General features: G+C 36.4%; 1 protein-coding gene across 1 annotated transcript in view; it reads left to right on the top strand.

Moving 5' to 3' along the window:
• LOC149610321 (low-density lipoprotein receptor-like) overlaps positions 1–19,834 on the top strand; it is a 62,543-nt gene extending 42,709 nt beyond the window's left edge. Inside the window, exons 3-14 of the mRNA XM_089859534.1 lie at positions 4,657–4,767; positions 8,779–8,901; positions 9,030–9,269; positions 9,353–9,844; positions 9,945–10,187; positions 10,292–10,941; positions 11,041–11,332; positions 12,427–12,531; positions 13,021–13,224; positions 14,035–14,192; positions 14,319–14,459; positions 15,421–19,834. Coding sequence (XP_089715660.1) covers positions 4,657–4,767; positions 8,779–8,901; positions 9,030–9,269; positions 9,353–9,844; positions 9,945–10,187; positions 10,292–10,941; positions 11,041–11,332; positions 12,427–12,531; positions 13,021–13,224; positions 14,035–14,192; positions 14,319–14,459; positions 15,421–15,465 — 2,804 coding nt within the window. The 3' untranslated portion in view covers positions 15,466–19,834. The remainder of the gene's footprint in view (positions 1–4,656; positions 4,768–8,778; positions 8,902–9,029; positions 9,270–9,352; positions 9,845–9,944; positions 10,188–10,291; positions 10,942–11,040; positions 11,333–12,426; positions 12,532–13,020; positions 13,225–14,034; positions 14,193–14,318; positions 14,460–15,420) is intronic.
• Positions 19,835–21,912: the final 2,078 nt, after the last annotated feature.

The following is a 21,912-nucleotide window of genomic DNA, read 5'->3' as shown; positions in this document are numbered from 1 at the left end:
ACACTTCCCCTCTGTTAGGCCCTTTAAAAAATGCGGAGGTGAGAACTAGCAGTCGACGCTTTACGGCGGGGGAATTAGATCCAAACGCCATCTATTGAGAGTTTAAAGAAACAAAAAAACGAAAAATTCGAATATGGAAAGCGCGGGAAATTCAAATTAGGCTTAACTTTTCAAATAGCTTTACGTATTTCTGATCTCCTTTATACGTGTAATTATGTTCTTAAGTGAAATAAATAGTTTTTATGTAAAAGAAGTAGTGTTTTTAATGAAATGTTAGTGAAATAAGGCATTAAAGATGGTTAACAGTTGTTCTTATTTACAAAATGATTTGCTTACGAACAGAATAAGAGGACCTCCCCTTCAGATTAGGAAATAGTTTTATTTTGAACAAACATTCGCTTAAATCTCTTTAAATATCAGCTGTTATTGCAAAGCATCAGCACGCCCGCTGGCAAAAGTTATTTATCGAATTTTTTAGCTTTCAAAATTCAGCGATAGATGGCGCACTAGGTATCTTCCCCCGGGAAAATCGCGTCGACTGCTAGCTGTCATCTCCGTATTTTCCCCGATTCAGTAGGGTATCTAGACCCGTATATATATCTATGGTAACGTTCCTGCAAATTTTCAGCCTTCTAGCGTAAACGGTTTGGGCTGGGTGTTGAATTGTTGATTGTCAGTCAGGACTTTGATTTATATAGATATAGACTCCCAATTACTCCGCATGTGTTATTAGCATTTCCTTGTGTTAGGGGCCAATCAATGTTTGGGAGCCCATATCTAAGAAACTAAATATTGTAGACCCCATATTCTTTGTCACTTTCCAGTTTCCACTCAGTTTGACCCAAAGAACAAACACATCCTTTAATTTATGGCAGACTTATCGGAAGCACTCTGTAGGCCTATTACTTTTTTTTTAATTCATTTTAATAGCAGTGTAGCGTAAAAATTCCTTATTTAATAACAATATTTTTGTAATTTTTTCTCTCTTTATAATCCATAACATACTCTTTGAAAATTGTTTTCTTTTTGGAGAAAAAGTTGGTACCACAAATTCAAAGATTCCCCGGTTGAATGACCCAAAACTCCTGAAAAATCACGCGTCTTTTCGAAAACACGTGATTTTTTTTTTCGCGGTTAACTTGGCGGTTTAACCATAGAGATACAAGAGGAACAGTTGAGAGTCATTTTTGTGACGATTTTAAGGCATTCGCCCCTTCGCATGTGTGATGGGGTGAAAGACTGGTGGCGCCCCCCTAGCGACGAGCGAAGGAGTTATTGAGCTTAGAGTAGTGGCCCTCTATGTTAACTCCCTATAGGGCATAATAAGTCAAACCCTCGAAGATGCCATTACTCCATTTTATACGGAAAAAAAAATTCCGCGATTCGCGAAGACGAGCTAAGAGCGGAAAAACGTATTTTATAAATTTTACACCTGTAAAATCTTTTAAAAAACACTTGGAACTTGTATTTCTACTTACTTTCGAGGAAATACCACCGTTTTCTGAAGGTAAGAGTCTTTTTTTATACATTTATTAGTAATAAAAACATTTAAGGCGAGCTAAGCCTTGGTTCCGTATAAAATGGAGTAATGGCATCTCCGAGGGTTTGACTTATTATGCCCTATAGGGAGTTAACATAGAGTGCCACTACTCTAAGCTCAATAACTCCTTCGCTCGTCGCCAGGGGGGCGCCACTAGTCTTTCACCCCATCACACATGCGAAGGAGGAGAAGCGAAAAATCCCTCACAAAAACGTAAAAGGACCGCTTTCCCCAATAGTTTGTCTAGGCTTTAATAGTGTTATAATGTCTATGGGTTTAACCCTGCTACTAGTTCGCGCCATTTCTTTTATATCCCAAGGGCAAAGGGTTCGAATAAAGTTTGATTTTGTGGTGAAACCTCATTATTTTGGGGTTTTAAACTAGTAATTAAATAAGAATTAAGCTCTTTATTTCATTTCAAACAGTCAGGGTAGAACCCCCCCCCCCTATTCAATAAGAAACGAAGGTTTATAAGAGTAAAATCAAATTGATTTTTAATTTTCAAACCAGGCTGTAATAAACCCCATCCTTAGAATCGATTGAAATATCGAATAACAAAATTCCAAATTCACCACGTTGCTAGAACATCTCGCAATATAACATTGATATTGAAATATAAGTTCCCGCTAAAAATCACCTTTTTATGTTGACATCATTATGTGTTTCCCCGTTACGTTAGTAGTAAGTTAAAACGTTATAAGGATGATGCAATATTTTGTATTCTATCACACCACAATCGCGCGTAAAAGCCTGAGCTATATACATGCGCGAACTCTGTCCGTTTCGCGTCGTCTGCGCCCATGCCGCCGGTGGCCTGATGATTACGCGCATGCGTACTCGTTCTCGTACGATATTTGCGTTTTTTTTATTTTTGTTCATTATCTTTTACGAGAGTAGCTTTGAAAAGGCGCGCCTACCGCTCGCGCAATGAATGGAATGAGCCTCAAGCTCGAGCCTCTTCGCGGCGCGGTAACTTCTACTTGTACGCCGTCGCCTCAAAACGTAGTTCCTATAATTCCTTGATGATATAAGAATGTATATTTGTTATTCTTTGGACGTGGGATTGAAAGATAAGAAGGGGTTAGGGATGTTATTGGTCCAATTTTTATGGATTAATAAAAGGTTCTGTGGGTTTTGAGATGACGTGATGGTAAAACAGACGATTTTATTTTCTCTTGAGCATAGCTTACTTCTGTTTGATACCAAAAATAATATAATTCAAAATAGAATCGTCCCTGATTCTTTATTATATTATTAGAAAAGAAATCACACTTCCGTGCTCTTCTAGACTGATAAAGCCACTTTGCTTTTCATCTTTCGTTAACTATGAATGCATTTAAATTTTCTAACAATATTGAACCAAAGATATTTTCAACTCAGAGAAGTTATACTTTTTATCACAAAGATAAGGAATGTAATATCCGTGAGAGATTTGGGACAGATTCATGAATGGATTGTGAAGGGATGTTAAGAAGTATATTGTTGAGATAAGGCGATGGCTTCCGGAAGCTGTAATCTTTTCGACACCTAATTGATTTTAAAGTGTAACAAGATTAAGAGAGATGAAATTATGAAGATAACCAATTATCTACTTTCTTCACTTCCGATTTCATTTAATTGTTGAAAATAATAAATAACCTTGAAAATTTAATTGCTTATTTTCTTTTAATCGTTATCAATATCTTTGCCCTTCGAAATATCGAAAAATATTAATTTTAAAATTTAATTGCGTATGTAGAAATGTTTCAACTGCTTAGGGCGAAGCCTACATATAAGGAGTTGTAAACATTCTTATTTTTGGACTATTATTTCGCAACTTCGGTGTTTACTTCCAAATTTTATACCCCGAGGAAGAATTGAATGACGTAGACATACCTCTCAAAAATGATTCGTGTGGAATCTCTTATGATCTATTGCGCAAGAGACTTTAAAAACATCTTTAACTCTTTATTGACCGTGAATTCTCTCTCCTCCTCTGTTTTCACGATTGTTTACGACCAAAAACCAATGGTATTTATGGTTTGACGTCGTTGTAATTACGTAAAAACGTCATTTATATCGATAACTAATTTCTCCGATGGTATCAATAGAAATTGAAAGGTAAAAAGTTAATAATTTGCCAAAGAAGAACCCCTTTTTCTTTTCTTTTTCCGAGATTATAAACCTCAAACCTAAAAAGGCGCCATTTAAATAATGGGGAAAAGTCACCCGGGCGGCGTAAAACTTCCCAAAAATCATACGATATCGTTTTGGCCCTACCGCGTTGGAACTTAGAACAAACGCTCCAATCATTGACGCGAAAGAGTGACGTCAGAAGTCCTCCGATCCTAGAGGCTATGAAGTATGGCGAAAGGCCGGAGTGACTTTCATAGCGTGGAAGTTAGAGGCCGTGAGAGCAACGTGGAATAAGACTCGTGGAATCTTTAATTTTAATCCTAGAAATCTCCATATAATACGGGAAAAAGTCGAATTCCTAAAAAGATATTCTAAACAGAAATTAATATTCAAGAATATTTATATAATCGGTCCTCATATTTTTGGCGCGAAAAAAAAAGACAGCTAAAATATTTTGTGCGCGCGTGCCAGATAGGCTCGCTTCGTAGAGCCTTCCAGAACATTTGCGACGTTACGTGTCGCGGTGATATTTAAAATACAGTAAAAACTCCAAAAAAGTACAGCAAAAATGAAGTTAACTTGTCTACAAAGGCTGTGTTGGGCCTCCGTACTATTATTTATTATCGTATTATCAACAAGATTACAACGGACATCAGGTTTGCAATATTTTCAATTTCGCCGGTTTTCGCGGTTAGGCTTAGCATTTGGTGCGCTCCGCTTTTTGAATCCCCGGCGTCGTTGGCTTCCCAGGCCGGCATGAGAGAGCCCATCCCTCTTTTCTAGCTAAGAAAATCGATATTAAAGTTTGTAGACCTCCCAATATGGTCCCGGTTTAGGCCCGGGCGTTTTAAGATCCATATTTCAAGTAATTTTAGACTTTAATTAGAAACAAAATTTAGCTTTGGGTGTGGCTGTGAACTACGTGATTATGCTAATTTAGATCACCCCAGTTGTTACATTTTTTCATAAACGCGTGTTAAATAAGAGTTGTTTATTTGCAGCTGAATGTTCTGGTCACCAATTTAAATGTAAAAACAATCACTGTATTCCATTATCTTGGCGATGTGACGAGGATGACGATTGCAAAGATGGCTCGGATGAGGAGGGTTGTGGTAAGTCAGCATTTCTTACATTTCTTTAACCTGGTCCACTTAACGTTGACATAAGGTTATGTAATTATATTGAAGTTGTCACTCGGTGTAATTTAGTAATTTAGGATGCAAAGCGCGTGTTTTTTTTAAATTTATTCATATTGAAGTCTTATTGACCTATTTGATGACGTAGATTGAGCTAATTTATAAAAGTATCCTTGAATTTTGCAATGATACCGGCGTTGTGTTGGAAGTGGTAGAAATTTTAACTCAGTTCAGTATTTGAAATAAGGAAAGCATAGATTTGTGGTTTGAGATATTAAGTTGAATCCCGGGCTAGTTCACCTTTAGTTATGCAATTTTATTGGTTTCTTGAAGCCATAAATTACTAATTAGGTGGGAAATACAACTCAAGATTTTAAGTTTCGTCAAGAAGAAAGTTATAAGCTATTTAATCTAATTTGTTTTTAGTAAAGTTACACTAAAGTTAAAAGTTACTTATATTCAAAATTTTATTTTTGAAACGCCTTATCAGAAAGGTTATATAATACGGCGAAAATTAAAACCACGTGTATCTGTTTACATATATATATAAGCTTGCCATTCTTAAAAATCTTATATTTTCATCATTAATAACGGTAAATTAAGGAAGGACCAAGTTCGTATTAGGAAATATTTATTTTAAATTCCGAGCAAATTATCCATCCATTTGAACCACTGGCGTTTATACAGCCAAGATTCTTGACGGCCTTATTTTTTGGTGGCACCGTCAGTGGCTGTGCCGTTTTAGACCCAAGGTAAAAGGCGCCATTGCCACGAAATATATAACATATAACGAAAACTAGTTAAGCTGGTATCGGAGAAAATTTCCCAGATTTATCCACCCCTAATTTATAAAAACCCACCCCATTTCTAAGGAGAACTTCAAATTTCTTAGGGTATATATAAAAAATTGATACTTGCAAGAATTAACTCAAATCTACCATGAATATTTAATTTACTACGCGGTTTTGGGCTTTGGAAGAAATATACAATAGACTAATGGCACCCCATGTTATTTCCCCATAGAGCTTAATACAGTCAAAGCCAGAGGGCTGCCATTACCCTATTCGAGTGAACCCATACAAAGAAGCCGGTTTTTCAAACGGGAATATTTTTTTTAGAAATAACTAGCGTCATGCTAGCGTAAATATTATTTGTTAAATTGAATCAACTCTCTCTTAATATTATAAGGTTGTAAGATTAAGTGTATAAAAGACCCTATAGGGTTTATATACAGGATCTCAAACCTCGTGATCATTAAAATTTAGGTAAGAAAAGGGGGAACATATAATCTGGTGGGATTTCTTATCAAGATGATGAAATGTGTCAAGAGCATTGCATTGCGTGCTACTCTTTTTTTTTTTTTTTAAAAAAATTCTTTTAACTCAGGTATAATTAACTTTAAAACGAAACAAGACAAAAAAATTTGTCCTCATATTATGGAAAAGTTAGTCAAGGTTTTGTTTTAATTGATAAGTGGCCAACAAAATCTTACTATGTTTCTATTCACGTGTTTTATTTTAGTAGTAGAAAGGTACACCTGTGATTTTTATTTTTTTTTTCTCACTCTTTATCTTACGTTTAGAAATGCTCTAGTTAACTTTTCAAAATAGGTTAGACACCAAAAAAAATAAAAGAAATGTAAAGGTTAAATATTTTGGAAAGGGTTTTGGGTTTGTTTATTAATAAGATCACCAGATTTTGCGGCCGGTGTCGAATGTCAATAATCGGTTACCGTTTTTTTTTTAAGGGGAGGGGGGGGACTATGAACGTAGGCAGGAAGGACATTTTCCAATTTTACAAGGGCGTGAGGCCAGGCTTTAACGAGGGGGACATAAAAAGGGAGGGAAGTTACGTGGTCTGATCTATGATGTGGTCACACGGTGTAATGCCATAGTTGTAAACTATTGCGTCATATGCGTAATTCATTTTTAGAAAGCATTTTCTTGGAAATTTATAGCTCCATTATCTTTTTCTCGATAAATGTTTTTCTGCTTTTGAGCGCGCCAATTTTATTTAGGCGCGAAATTGTTGAGTTGAAAAATTGCGCCTTAAATTGATTTAGGCGCGGAATTATTTAAAAATTGCGCCAAATTTTTAAGTTACGCGCGTAAATGTCTTGCAAATTTAATAGTAAAATAATAAGTTGAGTTATTGTTTTGGGGCGCCAAATTTTAACCTAAGATTAAGGAAAAGAAATTTTAAGTAATAAATAATTACAAGCTTACGGAAGTAAATTTTACGTGTTGTTAATTACACCCTAGCTACTTATAGATTTTTTTCATCTTTGCCGTAATATTTGTCGACTTCGACACATTTATTGAAAGACGATTAATAGGTCTAATAAATAAGCGAAATTGACTTTCCTTTTTTCAATGGCTATTTTGCATTTTTTTTCCGGTATAATAGTACTAAAATTTGAGCTGTCTGGGCGCCCCATTTGATTGTATATAGTATATCCCCTACGCGCATCGGCGCAGGGTTATTGTATGTCAAGCGTGCGTCAGCGGACACACCTTCGCGCTTTCCGATTGGTAGAGAAAGAACGGATGATTTTACGTCACACTGGAATGCCGCGTTGGCTTTTCCTCACGGCGCCCTTTTTCGCTCGAAGCAGACATCGCGCGGCGTTTTTTTTTCTTTTTTTTTTCGTAGCGCTTTTGATAGAATGCCAGCGTGAATACTTTCCTCCTTCTCCCCACCTTCGGCCTTCTATTTCTATATTCTCTCTTCGGCCCCTAATTTTCAGCCTCCCCTTTTACTATGCCGGTTTTCCCGCCACATCGTACGATTTTTCTACTTGTTTTCTTCTCCCCCTTCGATTTTGGCTTCCACGCCCTGTCGCGCCACGTTGAAATTTACTAAAAATATGGCGGAGTAATATATAACATTTTTTTTTGGCGGCAAAATTTTTATCTTATCATTTTATGAAAAAGTTAAATATAGGATTTGCGTTATAAATTAGTATATTTGTTTAGGTATTTTATTGTCTACCTACTCCAAAAAGGGAGGATAGGAACAGTCTAGAGTGAAAATTAGTTTGTAGGTCAAAATGTTGAGGGTTTCTATATTGAGAATGTCGCCTACGCTATCTTAGAAAGAGTTGGCAATACAATCTTTTCCATTGCAATCTATACGTACACTTTTTAGGAAACAAAGTATTGATGAGAATAAAAGTGACTTCAAGTTGTTGCAATATTGAAGTGTTCCACTTAAGATATACATAAACATATTCCCGTTTGAATTTAAGCCAAATGGGAAAATAGGCATAATTGTAGGCCAGATTTGTGAATTTCATACAAATTCCTATTGCAATACGCACATATTTCAGACATTTATAAGCGCAATAAGCAATTTTGTTGTAGAAAGTGACTCTTGAAACATTCCTGAGATTGTCGAATCCCCGTTGACCTTAATTTGACCCCATATTACGATGAATTAATTCAAATTACTACATTATAAAACTGTCTCCATGTTGAAGTATCGCACTTTGTATTGTAAAACAGCCCCTTTATTTGACTTGAGGTTATCAGTTAAAAGTTTTGAGAAAGACAGTTTAACTTAATTTTTTTCTGTTATAAAATGAAAAATGTGGGTCACTATTAAAATGGGTGTCTGTAGCGTACACTTTAGCTCTCTGAAGTTCCCTAAGGTATCTTGTTAAAATAAAAAATAAAGAACGTAAAACGTTTAGGAAACAGACCAAGTATAAACCATACTAGACACGCGTTACAAACGAGAGGCCTACTTTTTCTACTGACTTTTGACATTTTCCTGTTAAGATTATTGCTTGTAAGTTGTTTTACGGCCCATTGATAACCGCGTTCATTCATGAACAACGGTATTCTTATCGTGTGTAGATACACACACCGGTAGTTACAGGCTCTTTAAAAATATTTAAAAAGAAAAATAAATTTATGTCTATTAATGAAATCTTATTGCTGTTTTGTGGAATTTAACGCGATACCTTTTGTTTTCGTGTTCTTACAGTTATTAGAACATGTTCCGAAACTGAATTTCAATGTGCCAATCAGAAATGTATACCAGCAAGGTGGAAGTGTGACAGGGAAGATGATTGCGAAGACAACTCTGACGAAGATCCTAACTATTGCCGTAATTATACTTTATAATTTTATAAACTACAACTACAAGTACCCAAGTAGATAAGACTTCATACTGCCCTTAATGTATAAGGAGGGGTTTCTTGATTATTGAATATGTCCCTCGTTATTAATCATCAGAAAACAGAACTTGCGCCGCGGACCACTTCTCTTGCCCATCCGGTAGATGCATTCCATTGATTTGGAGGTGTGACGGACAAGATGATTGTCAGGATGACGAAGTATCTGACGAAAAAGACTGTCTCATGACTTGTACGCACGAAGAGTTCAGTTGCGCGGGTAATGGAAAGTGTATCACGAAAAGGTGGCTCTGCGACCACGAAGATGATTGTGGTGACAATAGTGATGAAATGAATTGTCGTAAGTATTTTCTTTACCTTCTTGCGAACCCTCGCGATATATTAGAAGTCCGGGAAGCTTATGTTTTTGAACAAAACTCGCAGCGAATGTAACTTGCTCAACTTCGGAGTTCATGTGCCAAGATGGTAAATGCATTCCTGATAAATGGCATTGTGACGGGGACGTTGATTGCGTTGACAAATCGGACGAATTGAACTGCCCCGATGAATCAACCCGCCCATCTATATGCGCTTCCAACGAATTCATGTGCGCCAACAGAAAAGATTGTATCCTATCAAGTTGGCAGTGTGACGGTGGTTTCGATTGTCCAGACGATTCGGACGAAGTCAATTGCACCAATACTTGTCGGCCTGACCAGTTTCAATGTAACAATCGTCATTGTATATTTGGACATTTACAATGCAATGGACAGAAAGAGTGCCTGGATGGATCGGACGAAGTTGACTGCCCACCACCGATTGATAATACGACTTGCGAGTTTGATTGTGGACAACATCACTGCATAACGTTGGATAAGGTGTGCGATGGACAAAATGATTGCGGACAATGGGAGGATGAACCAAAAGATAAATGCCGTAAGTACTTAACTCTTTAATCTTCAGGGCATAAGTTTTTGGGGACTCAGGTTGCCGCGGAATGATAAAGTCTTCATGCTTTGTTATTTTCACCATCCAGATGTCAACGAATGCTTGGTAAATAACGGTGGATGTTCAGACATTTGCGTTGACACACCCACGTCTTTCCACTGCGCATGCCGACCTGGATTCAAACTTGTAGACAATGAAACGTGCGATGACATAGACGAGTGTTCGATCTACGGTTCTTGTTCGCAAAAATGCACCAACACGAAAGGCGGATATAAATGTGACTGCCATGAAGGGTACAGTCTGAGCAGTAAGAGACACTGCAAAGTTACGAGTAAGTAAAAGGATTCACTTGTATAAATTTCCCTACCATCCGTGAAACGAATCGTACGCTAACCCACGGCTTACTAATCGTGTTTCTTTCATTCATATTATTAGAAGGACAAGTGTACTTGTTGTTCGCAAATCGTCACGACATTCGTAAAATCAACTTGGAAACTAAGGAATACCTATCGGTAGTCAAGGACTTGAAGAGCACCATTGGTTTGGATTACATTCACAACAAAGGATTAGTAATCTGGTCCGATGTCTCTGATAGCCACATAAAGAGCGCCCCCTTGGAAAGTGGTGACCCCATAAAAACACTCATTTCCTACAAACTTCACACTCCCGATGGTATCGCCGTTGACTGGATTCACGAACTCCTCTACTGGACCGACACTGGAAGTAACAAGATTGAAGTTGCTAACCTTGATGGGAAGATGAGGAAAACCCTCGTTGACGTTGGATTGGACGAACCGAGAGCCATCGCTGTTGATCCACAAAGCGGTTGGATCTTCTGGACTGATTGGGGTGAACCAGCCAAGATTGAACGCGCAGGAATGGATGGATTCCACCGCTCCGTCATTGTTGAAGGAGATCTCCAATGGCCCAATGGTTTATCTTTGGATTATGTTGATCAACGAATTTACTGGGTAGATGCTAAGTTAAAAATGATGTCCAGCGCCAAGTATGACGGAAGTGACAGACGTATCGTCACTGCTGACCCCAAAATCATTCGTCATCCTTTCTCATTGGATGTTTTCGAAGTAAGTTAAAGTACTTACATAATTCCTTCCTACCTTTGACCCTGTTATGTTGCAACGTCAATTGGTTACTACAATGTACTTTGTCCAATTGTCCTACAGGAATATGTGTACTATACCGACTGGGGCTTAGAATCAATCCTTAGGATTAACAAATATACCGGAAAGGATACCGAAAACATCACTACTAATCTCTTTTCTCCAATGGACCTTCACATTTACCACGAATTGAAACAACCCGCCGGTGAAAATGTTTGCGAGAAGTTGAACAGTCGTTGCTCACATTTGTGCTTGCCTGCCGCCAGAATTACTGAAAGGTCACCAAAATTCACTTGCGCGTGTCCTGATGGCATGACTTTGGTTGAAGGCGACTCCAGAACCTGTATCGACATAGGTAAACAAGAAATTATATATTTTCTTCTTCTCATTATCATAGTTCATATCATCATTCGCGTAGTACTTGCGCATATCATCATTCGAGTAGTACTTGCGCATAGCGTCATTCGAGTAGTACTTGCGCATAGCGTCATTCGAGTAGTACTTGCGCATAGCGTCATTCGAGTAGTACTTGCGCATATCATCATTCGCGTAGTACTTACGCATATCATCATTCGAGTAGTACTTGCGCATAGCGTCATTCGCGTAGTACTTGCGCATATCATCATTCGAGTAGTACTTGCGCATATCGTCATTCGAGTAGTACTTGCGCATAGCGTCATTCGAGTAGTACTTGCGCATATCATCATTCGCGTAGTACATGTGCATATAACCATGCGCGTAGTACATGGGAATATCTGTACCTTTAATAAACTTACAACATGTCTTTAAAGGGAGGGTGAAGTAGAAAATCAAGTGATTTTTTATCGATTCTTCTACTATTTTTAAGACCAGTCTGCATAGTGAAACATTCAGGAAATACTGACTCCGAATGATTTTAAAATTCAAATTAGGTTCAGATTTTAAAGATAATTTTAAAGAAGGACCTCCGACCAATCCCGTAACGCCTTGCCCTTTTAGTTAACAAAATTCTCGTGGCACGCATGCTCCGTGTCTCGCGCCACGATTGTCACGTCGCGCGCCTAATTTTATCAAATCTCCTGATAAATTTCATTCAACGCGGAACATGCGTGCCACGAGAATTTTGTTAATAAAAAGGCAGGGCGTTACGCGATTGGTCGCCAGTCATTCTTTAAAATTATCCTTAAAATCTGAACCTAATTTGAATTTTAAAATCATTCGGAGCTATTATTTCCTGAATGTTTCACTATGCAGACTGGTCTTATAATTAGTAGAAGAATCGATAAAAAATCACTTGATTTTCTACTTCACCCTCCCTTTAAGCTTATTGTCCTATACGTGGTGGCGGTATCTGTTTTTTAATAACAAAAATCGTCCTCAAATTCTTAACCATTTAACCGCCGCATGTATGAAACTTAACGCTTCTCTCTCTCTCTCTTCCTTTCAACCTTGCTCCCGTCTATTTTACAGTTGTCAATAACGATACTGTTGTCAATAATAATACAGTTATCGGGGGTAACGATCATAATAATGATCCTACACCATCATATTTGTATAACAATTCCACCGAGGAAGGTAAACAAAACCAGTAATTGTTGTAAAAATTCACAAAACACCACCACCTTTCTATATATTGCGCTTAATTAATATTTCACGAGTTTTGTTTGTAAACATTTAATTTCTGGAAGGATTCTTTCTGGAAGTTTTTGTTTCTTATGATTTGATCGAAAGTCGTGATAAGCTAAGAGTTTTAGACAAAGTCAGGTGACTAAAAAGATCTGAGAGATAGAAAAATGTAGGGCTGCCAGAAGTATCTTTATTTTTAGCAAACGATGAGACATTTTATACTCGAAGAAATCGAGCAGCCAACCTTTATGTCAGTCTTTAACGTTTTAGACTCAGAGATTGTCTCGGAATTTTTTAACTCCGGAAATGCCTGCAGACTTTCTTTTTTTCTTTCATGCCCCCTTTGTTGGTTTATCTCTCTCTCTCTCTCTCTCTCTTTCTCTCTTCCTCTTTGGGTTGATTGGTGGTGCACAGATTGGTTTAATTTTCTTCTTACAGCGGTTACCGCTTTGCCAGATGCGAAAACTCGTGCTGAACACGCTAGCTTGCCCGCTGCTGCTGCTACAAGCTCTATAACAGACTTGGACAACATCCAAAATAATTCTACCCTTGACAATTCGCAATTTTTTGCCAAATCTTCTTCCTCCTCTTTGTCTAACATCACTGACGCCTTTGATGGTGGTTTGGCTAATGACACTTTAGGTACACCTTTTAACGACCTTTAGAACGAAAAAAAAAACCCTCATTATGACCCAGAGTTATTATTTTTGTATTAAAATATGATCAAAATAGCATGCGCTTTTCGTATAGAGCTGTAAATGTTCTTAACTCTTATGTTTCTTTATATTAAGCGTAATTTTTGGTTAAAGGGAGGGTGAAGTGGAAAAATCAAGTGATTTTTTATCGATTCTTCTACTAATTATAAGACCAGTCTGCATAGTGAAACATTCAGGAAATACCAGCTCCGAATGATTTTAAAATTCAAATTAGGTTCAGATTTGAAGGATAATTTTAAACAAGGACTGCCGACCAATCGCGTAACGCCCTGCCTTTTTGTTAACAAAATTCTCGTGGCACGCATGCTCCGTGTCGAATGAAATTTATCACGAGATTTGATAAAATTTGCGCGTGATGTGATAATCGTGGCGCGAGACACGGAACGTGCCACGAGAATTTTGTTAACAAAAAGGCAGGGCGTTACGCGATTGGTCAGAGGGGCTTATTTAAAATTATCCTTAAAATCTGAACCTAATTTGAATTTTAAAATCATTCGGAGTTGGTATTTCCTGAATGTTTCACTATGCAGACTGCTCTTAAAATTGGTAAAAGAATTGATAAAAAATCACTTGATTTTCTACTTCACCCTCCCTTTAAGCTTACCGATTTGGTTATTTTTATTTCCGCACGGTAGTGTTGAAATGTTATCACTATATTTATAAATGTACATTTATTAAGAAGTTACGACTCGGGTTTGACGAAAGTTAATTTTGGTTTCATTTTTTTTTTAAACAGGGGTCACGGAAATCCCCATAACATACCAAACTTTACCAGCCGGGAACGTTTCTCAAGTTTCCGAGCAAAGAAGCGGTTCAGACTCTAGTCACCCTGATATTGGAATGATGGCTGGAATAGTCACCGGTGTTGTTGGAATTCTAGTCATTCTCGTCGTGGTAAGATAAAATTTCGTTAATTATAATATTAATTTAAGTTTCCCCGCAGCCAGCCAGCTTTTTAACCATTTTGCGGTTGCTAAATAGGCTATAACTTTTTTTTTTTTTGTTTTTGTCTATTTCCAGGGTGTTGTTTGCATTTACAAACAATACTTGAGGCGTAACATCACTAGTATGAACTTTGATAATCCTGTATACAGGAAAACAACTGAAGATCAGTTTAGCTTAGAAAAGAACCAATATCAACCAGCGAGGTCATACCCTCCTGTAAGTGTACCCTTTATTTTTCGTCAAGTATATGTTTTCTTAACCGTTTTGTGGGGGAGTCAAGTACGTGGGAATAATTTGGGTTTTGTGTTGTGCGAAACGCAAATGGCAGGGTTCGTAAGGTACCTGGATAAGTCAGGGATTTAAGGTTTTTTCCCTAAAAAGTCGGGAATAATTGAGGGATTCTTTTGGTGTATCGAACTCAGGGTTCATACAAACCTGGAAAACCTGGAAAAATCAGGGAAATAAATAGTTGACAAAAACCTCAGGGAAATTTAGAATTTTTAGTAAAATTCAGGGAAATCAGGGAAATTTGCGTCAAACAGGGGCGGAGTAATTAAGCAAAATGTTCATAAAATCCCCTGCATAGGATTAACATTACACTATACTTTGGAGGCTCATAACTCTGGTTATATTAAAGATACAGGGATGTCATTTGAGTATGTTATAGTCCTATTTGCCCCCCCTCCTTCGTTAACATTTGCTCCATGGGATACTCCATATACGGGGAAAAACCTGGAAATCTCAGGGAAATTTGTATTCCAAAAGTTGTATGAACCCTGTTGTGTTATGCGAAACGTAAATGGCAGGGCTTTTAAGGTACCTGGATAAGTCAGAGATTTAAGGTTTTTTCCCTAAAAAGTAGGGAATAATTGAGGGATTCTTTTGGTGTATCGAACTGTATTTCGGTCAATGTAAAATATATACCAGGTGTCATGGTGAAGTGGGCTTAAAATGGTCAGGGATAACCTGGGAAAGTCAGGGGTCTTCTGTATGAAAATTTTGTCCGAACCCTGAATTTGTGGGCGAACTCAACAATTTTAATAATTTGAAAAATACACCTAACACGTATGGGAGATACTGAATAACCGTAAACAGAATATTATCTTGTAGTGTGGGGAATTTATTGTTGATACATTTGTCCGAAGACTAATCAATCAACCTTATATAATTATTCCAGAGTTTAGAACCGTTGACGTCGCCGGGAACCAACGAATTTGTATAACCTTCTCAAGGAAAATAGGTGATATTAGACTCTCTCAAAACGATATACGTAAATTGACTCTCGTGTAACGACAAATGAAAAGAAAAAAACATTGAGCTCCGAGAAGAAGGTATTTAAGATTATCCGGAAAAAAATGAACAAACTTATTCGGGATCGAGAGTTTTTGTTGTCAACAAAACTCTTGATCCTAGGCGTGTGGATACGTAACTAACAACTCAGAAAAAGTTTAACAAAGTCAGACGGAACTCTCTTGTCTCCGAGGAGAACATATGACACGAGTTGCTGTAAAAATAACAAACTTAGTATATATTCAGAAGAAAAACAAAACTAGAAGCGAAAGCAGCGTAAAAAACAAAATATTCCTTTTTCTTGTCAGTAACGTACGTTTCTCTCTCTCTCCCAGTGCGTGTGCCGTTGTTAATTGTGTTTAAGCATATTTTCTTTTTATATAAATATAAAACAAAAATTTTACACGATGGACAGACATCCTAAACACAGAAAAACGACTACTAACTAAAACTCCTTCGATCCCTCTAAGTGACTGTACATAACATACTAAAGAGGCGGTTCTACTTCGAAGTGGAAGAAAAAAATATACGTAAAAGTCATTCCAACGTTTGGCAGGCAGTCTAAGGACATATTTCCCGTGACCCAGTATGTGAAGGGGGTTGTAATGTAAATTCGTACTAAATAATTAATACGAATAGATAAATTATTCGCGAGTGCAATAGGCAATTCTTTTGGTTTTCCCCCCGATCGCGATGCATCCCTTAAAAGGCGGTAGATCCGTGATGTAGGGTTAATTAATTTAAATAGCGACGGGTTTTTATTTTGAAGCTTTTGACTTCATTTTTAGACCAAACCAAAGTCTTCTTTTGATATTGCGCCGGTTAATTAATTAATTAATTTAAACAATTAAAAGAAAGGACATCGTTTGTTTTTTCAGAAACAAAATCCCAGTTAACGTTAACGTTGTCTTTTCCTGTTCCTAAAATTAAAAATTTTGTTAAAAGAAAATTAATATTGATATTGATATTGATGCCAAGACCTTCCCCAGAAATTTATTATATATATAAAAAAAAAAAAAATGTATAGTAGACGAAAAACGGACGGTGTATTTTACACACTTGTTATATTATTTAGGTTAAGTTGAGAGTTGTGTTTTTTTTTTTTTTTTTTTTTACGTTAACTTTTTTCCTCTCATGGATGAAGAGACGAACGACACTATTTATTGCTTAAATATTTTTTTTTTTTTGTAAATAGCTTTATTATTTAGACATTTGTTTTGGATACAGTCATGCTCTCCGTATTTTTTTAGACAACCCCCGTAATTTTTTTTTTCTTTCTCTCTCACTCTTTAGCAATGACCCCCGATTCTTTTCAATTCCGAATGACAAAATTTATTTACCGGTTTATTATAATTTATTGAAATATTTTTCGAGTTATTCGAGTCAACATTCTTAGTTTTTTTAGCTTTTTTAGGCAAACTAAGACCGGAATCTAATTTAAATTAATCTAATTTAAATTTAGATTTGAATATACTTGAGTAGTGCCAAATAAAGGCCAATCTTTTTACCAAGTTTTTTAGTTATAAGGAATCCCGAATCCCTGCCTTGGGAATATACACCGGTATGAACATACAGCTCTATCATATACCCCTTCTATCATGTCGATTTGGTTTGGGTGTTACCCTCCTAGCTTTGACGCGTTTTGCGTAGCTCTAATAGCCAATCACGAGACAAGAGGAAGTGACGTTTCGAATTTACACCCCCCCCCGGACTCCCCCTCCCGCTCCTAACACTAGTAGACACGTGACTGATGTCTGCTTTCGCTAAGCCCCGCCCAAACCTTATCGAGAGGTTAGACAGCGCAAAGAGGGTAGAAAGAGGGGAAGTAGAAGCTAGCGGCTTTGGCAAGGCATTTTGGGTGTTCTCGCTTTTCTTTTTTGTTTATTTGTTATATTTTCCTCCTAATATCCGGTTCACCGTATTTCAACCAATAAGAGGGCAGAGAAAGATGCGCGCGCACACCGGAAGCTTAGAGGTAAACTTTCAAAGCGAGAACACTCCAGCCAAGCTTTCTACTCCCCCTCTTTCTACCCTCTTTGGACAGCGTGACGCCGGTTAACGGAAAATCACTATTCAACACAAACTAACCAACACTTCCAGTGAACAAAAGAAGTTAAATTAAATTTAATCGTGTTGTAGGTTGTAATTATATAAAAATAATAGCCGGTCGGTCATGTGGTACGTGTCTCCGTAATTTATATAAAGAAAAGTTATCAATCGTGTTGAAAATTTGATTAAATTAAAAATTCCTATGAAAAAATTTCAAATCCCCCCCCCCCCTTTAAAATATATCCCAACTTCTTTTGTATAGCTTATGTAATTATTTTTTGTACATAAAAAACGAAAAAAAACTATAAAACGCGTTTAGTATAAAACATTTGTTCGCGCCGCGCGAAAGTATATAATACTTATATTATATACTTTATATATATCGAAAAACAAAAAGAGATATATATATAATTTTTTGTATAGGAGATGATGAAAAAGAAAATTGTGAATTCATTTAGAAATTAGTTTTTAAAAAAAAAAGATTACTACGTTCTTGTAGTTTTTAAGTTTAAGTTGTGGACTGACGGTTTTTACTAAAGAAAATTGGTCATAGTAGCTTTGTTATAGCACTTTTTTTTTTCTACTACCAATTAGTAATTTAATTTCTAAAATTAGGGTTTGGGTGTTTTTTTCTTGATATAAAACCAGAAAGATCTAAATTTTATTTTAATCACTCACTCAAAAATCCTCAAAATTTGGCTTAGCGACAGGATAGAATTATACCAAGAAGCTATATCTAGTTTATTAGGGAGAAGGTATAAGATGCCTTTGTATTCGCGCGCCATAGTCCCAGTCCCCCTTTCAAAATACAAGGGGGGATGTAAAAGGAGGCCGGGCTATTTCGCAGCCTCTCCTCAGTCGGAAAATATGATTGTAATTTTCGTCATTCGCGTCGCGCTGACGTGAGTTTTCAAGAACCAACCAATGAGATGCTGGTTGTAATTTAAGAGGCGGGGATTAACTCCGGACCTACTATACGTTTGGACTGGAGATAAAGCTAGATTATAAATGTGGCGGATTTATACCTTCTCCCTAGTAAACTAGGTATCACTTCTTGATTATACTCTGCCTCTAGCTAGTGCCGGATCAATACCCTTGGGGACCCTGGACACTAGGCGTTCGGGGGCCCACTAAGAGTTTAAAGCTGACCATCGGGGTCCCTCTGAGCTCCTGGGCCCACTAAGTGTTTAAAGCTGACCATCGGGGTCCCTCTGAGCTCCTGGCCCCCATAGGCACGTGCCTACAGTGCCTAATGGATAATCCGGCACTGGGCCCCCTAGGCACGTGCCTACCCGGCATTGCCCTGCCTCTAGCTTAACTATCTAAGAAAACTATGCGAAAATTGCATTTAATTTCATCGGTATCTCAAATTAACTAATGTTCGAACCATTTTTGATACGGAAATCATGATCTGAAAAAAATTAAAAAATAAAAAAAAGTATAGTTTGTGATAAACTATTATTTAAAAATTAATTTTAATTAGTGCCTAGGTAACTTTTTTTTTCCCCGATCATTTTAGTCTCTTACCATAATTTAAAGGCAGCTTTATTTTCCCAGTTTTTTTTATAGATGTACTATCCAAAAAAAAAAAAAAAAGTGAACCAGTGAAAATATAAAAAAATTAAAAGGAAAATACATTTTTTTAAAAATAAAAAAAAAAAAGAATTTCTAAACTTAAATTTGTAAAAATACGAAAACATTTTCTACAAAAAAAAAAAAAAACAACAACAAAGATAATTAGCTTATAAAAATAAATAATAATATGAAATCAACGTTTATGATTTCACTCTGTAAGTTAAATTAACGTAACTAATATCAGCTTGAATGAATACCGTAGTTAAAAAACGAGAGTCTATTTTTAACGAGTTCAAAATTAATTTACAATTTTGTTCTTGTTGATTATCTACTCTTAAAAATTTAAAGTGTCACTCTCTATATGACGCTGGCCGTGTTTTGAATGTTAAATCATGTACTCATTGTACTTAAACAGTACAATTAAATCACCCCCCACTCAAGAATTAATTAAGGCATTTCTTTACTAGAAAAAAAAAGAAAACTTGTTAATTATGATTTGAATATTTTTATTTTTTTTGGCTTCTACGACTTCTTTTCTTGAAAAAACATTGAAAAAAAAAAATTAAGGAAATAAAAATGTTGCATCTCAACATTAACTATGTCATCGCATTGTATATTTGTACCACTAACTACGATTGAAGTGTAATTAAAATATTCATAAACAAAATGAAATATAAGTTGAAGAATTTCGATATAAATGTTTATAGTAAGTTTATTTTCAGATGTATTTTATCAATTACGACTATGGAGAATTGGAGCAGTTTTATTGGATGGCCATATAAATCGGGAGTTTATTTATTGGATGGAAGCGATGACGCAAGAAATCGGAGTAATTTTATTGGATCGAAGTGATGACAATAAAAATCGGGGTAATTTTATTGGAGGGCAGTGATGACAATAAAAATCGGAGTAATTTTATTGGATGGCAGTGATGAGAATAAAAGTCCGAGTAATATCTCATTGGAGGGCAGTGATAACAATATAAATCGTAGTAATTCTATTGGATAGCAGTAACGACACAAGTAATCGGTACAATTTCATTGGATGACAGCCTGACAGGAGAAATTGGGAGTTGGACCACAACAAGTGCAACATTGCGAAACACAACTTAGAGAATTTTGAGTGTGTATACGACTATAAATAAACATCTATTCCTAGGTTTTGTAGAATGACGTTATGGTTTGGTTCCAAACATTCCTCGTAAATTTCATCATAATTTCATTCATTTTGAATCATCTTCTCTCATTTCCAAAGCCGGTACACCGTCCCACTTTAGTCTCCATTTGAGAAACTTGCCGTGTTATTAAAAAATAAAATAAAATAACCCCACGCTTGTTTGACATCGTCAAAAATAAAACCCACCCACGTGATGAATAATTGTGGGGCTGAGTTGCAATAATTTGCTTTACTTGACAAAACGTACCCAATGATGTACTTTTATTACGGAGGGACGAAATAAAACTAATTCCTATGATGAACAACCGAAGGACAGGGTTGTATTAGTTGGTTAATTATTCCCAATGATGTACATGAAATACGGAGGGACGAATAAAACCAATCCCTGTTATGAACAACCGTGGGACAGGGTTGTATTAGTGGGTTAATTATTCCCAATGATGTACATGAAATACGGAGGGACGAATAAAACCAATCGCTGTGATGTACATGAATTACGGAGGGACAAATACAACTAATCCCTGTTATGAACAACCGTGGGACAGGGTTTCATTAGTTGGTTAAACATTCCCAATGATGTACTTGAGTTACGGAGGGACAATAAAACCAATCCCTTCGATGAACAACCGAGGGACAGGGTTTTATTAGTTGGTAAAACATTCCCAATGATGTACATGAATTACGGAGGGACAAATGAAACCAATCCCTGTTATGAACAACCGTGGTCCGTGAGACAGGGTTTCATTAGTTGGTTAAACATTCCCAATGATGTACTTGAGTTACGGAGGGACAATAAAACCAATCCCTGTTATGAACAACCGAGGGACAGGGATGTATTAGTTGGTGAAACATTCCCAATTATGTACTTGAATTACGGAGGGACAATAAAACCAATCCCTTCGATGAACAACTGTGAAAAAGGGTTGCATTAGTTGGTAAAACATTCCCAATGATGTACATGAATTACGGAGGGACAAATGAAACCAATCCCAGTGATGATTAACTGAGGGACTGGGTTTCATTAATTTGCAAACTTGGTTAAACATTCCGAATGATATACATGAATTATAGAGGGACATAATATAATTTTCAAATTGAAGTATTATGGTCCATAAAAGTCTGAAAATCGTATTTATGTCATTCAAATAACCCATCTCAGAAAGAAAAAATATATGAAAAAAGAACGAAATTTTATGTTTACGACTAATCGAATCTTTCCAAACTTTCGAGAAACTTCAATGAAGTAAAGGTAAGACCGTCTTAATCCTTTTCGAGAAATCTTATCCATGTATTTCTGAGGAAAGTTGTGATTTCAATGTTTAACGGATGATTTCTTATATTTAACTATGAAACTGAAAGACAATGCTAATAGAAATTAAAAAATCCCCAATAGAATCAACTATACTTCGGTCCTACCACCATTTATTAAACACAATGTATTTTCTAATGAAAGACTTGAAACTTACCAAAATATGTCCTAAATTTTCAGCACTTATCAAAAAGTAATCAAGTTGAATTCCGTTGATTTACGTAATTACAATTCAGGTAATTAATAAACTCACTATATTTGTCCCGTAAA

The sequence above is a fragment of the Phalangium opilio genome, unplaced genomic scaffold (genome assembly GCF_054372755.1).
Source record: "Phalangium opilio isolate 3A_F unplaced genomic scaffold, DU_Popi_V2 ptg000329l_1, whole genome shotgun sequence".
NCBI classification, from domain to species: Eukaryota; Metazoa; Arthropoda; class Arachnida; order Opiliones; family Phalangiidae; genus Phalangium; species Phalangium opilio.
This window is presented reverse-complemented; position numbering and strand designations above follow the sequence as displayed.